The sequence below is a fragment of the Orbicella faveolata genome, unplaced genomic scaffold (genome assembly GCF_042242905.1).
Source record: "Orbicella faveolata isolate gen_17 unplaced genomic scaffold, um_ofav_v1 contig_24, whole genome shotgun sequence".
NCBI classification, from domain to species: Eukaryota; Metazoa; Cnidaria; class Anthozoa; order Scleractinia; family Merulinidae; genus Orbicella; species Orbicella faveolata.
In genome coordinates this window covers 9,855,914-9,861,620 of record NW_028301552.1, presented here as the reverse complement: position 1 = coordinate 9,861,620, position 5,707 = coordinate 9,855,914, and the positions used below count along the sequence as shown (strand labels likewise).

The 5,707-nt window shown below is 37.4% G+C and overlaps 1 protein-coding gene across 1 annotated transcript; it reads right to left on the bottom strand.

Moving 5' to 3' along the window:
- Positions 1-285: 285 nt before the first annotated feature.
- On the bottom strand, positions 286-2,697 carry LOC110060931 (uncharacterized). Its single transcript, XM_020767738.2, has one exon. The coding sequence runs from the start codon at positions 2,263-2,265 to the stop codon at positions 1,288-1,290; it is 978 nt and encodes a 325-aa protein (XP_020623397.1). The 5' UTR covers positions 2,266-2,697; the 3' UTR covers positions 286-1,287.
- Positions 2,698-5,707: the final 3,010 nt, after the last annotated feature.

Genomic DNA, 5,707 nt, shown 5'->3' with positions numbered 1-5,707 from the left:
CGACCCGGAAGAGCTGCGATGAGCTGTAACGAGCCACAGTACGAAGATCTAATTAGCCTTTAGATAGTTGGTTTTTGCCGCGGGAGAAAAGCAGGGGAAGTTGGAGAAAAACAAAACCCTCGAAGCTAGGGTAAGGACCAACAAATTGTTCAAGCTACTTACCGGAGACGCCAGCTGCGTCTCCTATTATTTCACCTACCTATTCTTGTATTATCTCTCTTGTGGTTTATGTTTATGGTTTTGCACAAGTTTTATGCCCGTGTACGCAGAACAAAATACAGGCAGAAAAAAAAAATGGCGTTGCATTTTAATGAGTTTGAATATTAATCGATTAATCTGTACTCAATGCAATGAATTAGTACGAACCATTTCGTAACATTTATGTTGTTTGATTAATAATGAAAGCATAAAGATAAAAAATACAAGACCAAAGTTTCTTTTTACAATCCACTTCTACTATATAAAGAGAATAACGTAACCGAATGTCGTGCAAAATGTTTACGATTATCCGATGATATTGGCACTGTTGCAAATCAGATAAGTAGATTACCCATAGTCCTCCATTTAAGAAAGTTTTTCTCGGAGCATTAATTTACAGCAAAGTCTGTGTGTTTAGAACAAGAAGACGTTGATTAACAAGCATCTCATGAGACAGTTTATTGCATGTCAGTTGCTGTGACTCGTGACGACCCGGACTGAAAATATAAAGCGAAAATAGACACTAAAACGCTTACAACGTGCAGATGGTTTTTATGCATGGGAAAACGAAGCGCATCAAAACCGCACTTGACAAGTGATTACTAGAATAAGAACACACCTTAAATTTGCATTCAAAAGTTTGAAAGGAGAGTTTAATAACTATGTACTTAGCTTGGATCATTTTACTACGCTGAAAAAGCCACAAATATTATTTTACAAAAAATGGTTTCACTGAAGTTGTTACAGTAAACCTACGAGAGCTCTGAAATAAAATGTCACCTGATTAGATTCGAAAGTCAAACTGATGAAGTCCACAGAAAACTGTTACTTGGCATATAAAGAAATGAACCGATTAATGACAATAAATTATTAACAACATTTATTTTGAGGCTAAAAACTGTCGTCAAGTCACAGCTAAGAAAGTTATTAACTCGTAATCGCTGCAGGATGTTAATTAAAATATTCATATTATTTTAAACTAATTGTTTTTTACGCCATTTGTTCCTTTTAAGAAATATTATGACCCGAACTCTATCTTAAAATTGCTTCCAGGTTGAAGCCCGATTTATATGTATATACAACTAACGATTATTTTCGACGAAAAATTCTGGAAATTGCGGTTACAATTTCGTGACGGATTTCTTGAATTCGCCAACAGTATAGAAATGGATTGATTGACGCGTTGGCAAACAAAATTGTCATTGAAAAACTCAAGGCCGCAATTTTTGTTGAATTTCTGCCCGTGAATTGTATAACAAAAAACATAGACAAATAGGGAGCATAACAGAGAATTAACAAAAGGTAAATATAAAACATGGTAGTCACAGATCTTCGATACAGCTGTAAATGCGGCGTGTGTACGTTAACTGTAATATTAACTTTAGGGTCATTGTCCTGAATCTGCAGTCGAGATGCAATCACAGTCTGTAGCTTGTAAAGGCGAATCTGAAGCGTTATGTAGGCCGATGCGCAGATAATCAGGCATACGCACACCATTGTGATATTGAAGACTTGGTAAATCCTGATGTTCTCGAACCATGTGACAACCCATACGCTTGTAGATGACCATAACAGGAGTAACACAATGGTAGCGCGCCTCAGAGAAATCGTCGCATTGTAACTCTGCTGCAAATACAACGCTAAGAGTCTATCCAATGCAATGGCAGTTACAGTTAAAAAGGAAACGGCTGAAAACACATTGGCAGACAAGTGGAATCCAACTCCAGCGATACAGAACAGGCCAAAGTTGTCGTTTATTTCGGCGGCTTTGTACATGACGTAAAGTGGCTGTACGAGCGCCCCAACGGCGAGATCGGACAGTGCTAGGCTGAATAGAAGAGCTTTCGAAGGAGGACGAAGCGAGGATGAGCATTTAGTTAACGCCCAGAGGATGGATGTATTTCCAGCGACAGCCGTCACGGATAAAATGGCATTCAGCGCACAATTGATGATGAAAGTTATTCTCATTGAACCTTGAGAATAAACAAGAAATCGAGTGAGGTAGAAGCAGGAAAGATTTATATGATAGCTCCATTCAGTGGAATTTCCTAAGCTTGCGTTAATCATCTTGAAGTTAGTTCGTGTTTTGTTAATCCGACGTTTGACTTCCAAGATCACTCCTAAACGACTTGACCGGTTCGGCTAAAACGGTTTTAACGGAGTCGATTGACTCGTGCAGATAAACAATATCTAAGGCAGGTGTGATTCTTTGGGCGTTATGACATGTTCATCTTTCACATGGAAATTGACACCGGATCTCGTGGGAATTCTCCAATCATGAAATAATGGGTGCACTGTTTGAAACAATTGACGGTTCCACAAGATGCAAACGGAGAGTCAAACTGTTTGGTCATTAAGCTACGGGGCCAACAAGCCAGGGATGTCACTACAATAAACGTAATTTAAATGGGGAAATAAAGAAATCCGGTTACGAGGAACGCCACCGTCTTGTAAGAAGACTAAAGCACAATATATTCATAAGCCTCGGGGTATGAAAATAATTAGCGTAATAGCGTGCGACAAAACATTTTTAACACGAATGTCAAATCTAGCTGATAAAGTCTCGTTTACCCGTGGTTATGCAAAGTTTTTGCCTTGAAGACAACGCGGGATATTTATCTCTAAAATAATTGCCCTTACAGTTTCAGAAGTATTTTCGTGAGGGTGAAAAAACAAATTACTTTTTTACATTGGGAAGACAGCGAATAAATGGCCATAGCAGTGTCACAATTCACTTCAATCAAACACGAATCTATGACGTCACTCATCTTGTGGCAAACCGTCAGCGATAGCACTTACGCTTTGAAATTGAGCCACGAGAAAGAAATGAAAAGATATGGCGGGAGATATGGCTCCTGTGGCTAGTAAAATTGTGACATTGGAATGTGATATTTGCAATTAATTCTATTTGGGATTTGTGTAAATTTGAGCGGATTGCAATGAAAAATATTACTTTGGACGTTGGTGGGCTCGTAGGCGCAATATCGGGATATCTCACACCTGAAATACGTGCGACACCGCGTTCAGCTGAGCTTTCTTCGTATACAGTCATGTCTTGTATAAAATAAAGAGAAAGTGTTAGCATTAAATGCAAGTGAGAAACATTTTATTTGATCCATCGTTAATTTTAGCAAGTATTCCCAAGTTCTTAGAGTCAAATAAATCTTAGCAATCGAATCACTTTGAGTAAACTTTGCTGAAACGACAGCGTGGGTTTCTTAAATAAAGACATAATATCACAATGGGTCACACATTGTATAATTTGTTTTAGATGACAAAGAAATCATTATTTGCTATAGGTTTTGATTTTCAATGAGGCTATTTTTTCAACGTTTATTTTCTTGACTGACATCAATGACAAGCTGTGCTGTCAAATTGCGCAATTCTCAGAGGATCTAAGAAATTCGCTTTACTGCATCTGCGAAAGTCGATGTTTTCTGTGATGATTTTTGCTCCTTTTCGAAAATTTCATAGAAGTTAATAATAAAAATTCCCACTCATTTGCCGTGAGTCTCACCTGATACATGCCGTGTTCTTACAATTCTTAAGTGCATCACGTACATACTACATGCTAATAAAAACCACAGCACTGCGCCTGGTTGTAGATATAGAGGATATTACACCGTGGCGAGAAGATATGAATTTTATGTTCAAGTTTCAAGAACAACATCTCACGAGTGAGTGCAGCGAACGAGTGAGATATTGTTCTAGCCATGAGATCTAAAACATAAAATTCATATCTTCGAGGTAACGTGTAATGTTCTCTTTATTATATAGGCATACTGATGACGGCGTTTTTGACCATTTTTCGAAGATTTCCGACCACTTTCTGAAGATTTCCGAAGATTCTCCAAAACTTGTCCGAAGGTCCGCACCAACGTTCCTGAACATTTTCCGAAAATTTTCGAAGATTGCCAAAGACTTTCGAGGAAGACCCGAAGATATTTCAATGATACAGCAACGAATTTAAGTACAATTTAAGAAACAAACTTGATGTCAGTGAAATCATCGATATCTTCACAAGTGAGGATATGGAAAATACGCCACCCAAATCTCGGATGTGGTTTCGCATGAATTTTACGAGTGGTGTGTTTTCCAGTAAAACACTCGCGATCGTGTCTATCTAATAAAACGCGATTTGTCTCGCCACTCAGTCCTATCGCATGTTTGTCGAACATGGACTAGCTACAGGACTACATTCGCCCTAAGTTATATTTTTGGCCATAAGAGCATTATTTTTCAGGCCCAGGCTGAATATTTTTACTTTTCTGCCGGTTTTAGGCTAGAAATATTCTTGTGAGTATTGTTAGATCAGATAAACGAACACAAGTGGACTATGCCCGAAACTGCGTCAAATTATCCGTACTATCTTCCCACTGATGCGTTGAAGTAATTTTGGACCCAGGCTACAGGCGTTAAGCCTAATATAACGCATATAATAATATACATGAAAAAATTACTCGATTCTGATTGGCTGAGAGCAGTGCAGTTCAAGTGTAACACAAGTGCAAAAAGTGTAACACCGGTGCAAAAAGTGTAACACCAATGCAAACTACACATCGTAAGTCTGGATTATGATTGGCTGAAAGACAATAGGAAATTTTCGAAGCCAGTGATATTACGTAAAATGATGAGGAAAATTTTGTGCGGAAACTTTGAAAAAAGTTTTCTCGAATGAGAAAAAATGGCTTCAAGAAAGGTCTTTCGCCACTCCCTCCAAACGACTTTTTGCATGTTTATGTTTATTTATTAATAAGTAATCATACGGTTTTTCTCGTTCAATTTGTAATTAATTTGCGCTTGTGAGTTTTTCAAACACTCAGTCGTGTAAATTAATTCCAAATTGAACTCGAAACCGCATGATTACCTATACTAACGTTTTTCGGAAGTGTCATTAGCATCAATCAAACGGCTAGTGCGGAGTTTGTTGTTTTATTGAGCAGTTTTATCTATTTATTTTATTGACAACAATAATAATAATAATAATGATATTAATAATAATAATAATAATAATGACTTTATTATCGTGTCAATTATATTTAGCAGTGGAGAATCCCCACTGCTAATAGGGGACACCTAACTAGAACTATCTAAAAATAATATACAGAAAAGTCCTGCCACTACATCCATCTAGGATGTAGCCTAGATCTAGCCTCCGTACGTGGGTCTTAAACTGCTAGAGATTTATCACCGATCGGTCTTTAATTGTTACTTATTTATCAAGTTTAATACATGTATAATAATTTTGGAGTAATTACTGTTTACAGAAAAGAAAGGAAGAAGTTTATACGGTTTAGTTAAAACCATAATTGTATTGTGTTTACAAATTTTAGACGCAGAATTATATTCTTTTCAAAATCCCAGCTTTGGGTTTCTTAAAATATCGCAAACTTCAGCGTCAATATTCTTGAGGGGTTGAGAATAGGCGAATAGGAAAAAACAGAGACAGGCCTGCACGGACTCCCAATGTGGTTTTTGTGGTTGCGTCGCATTATCAAAAACCTTCAGA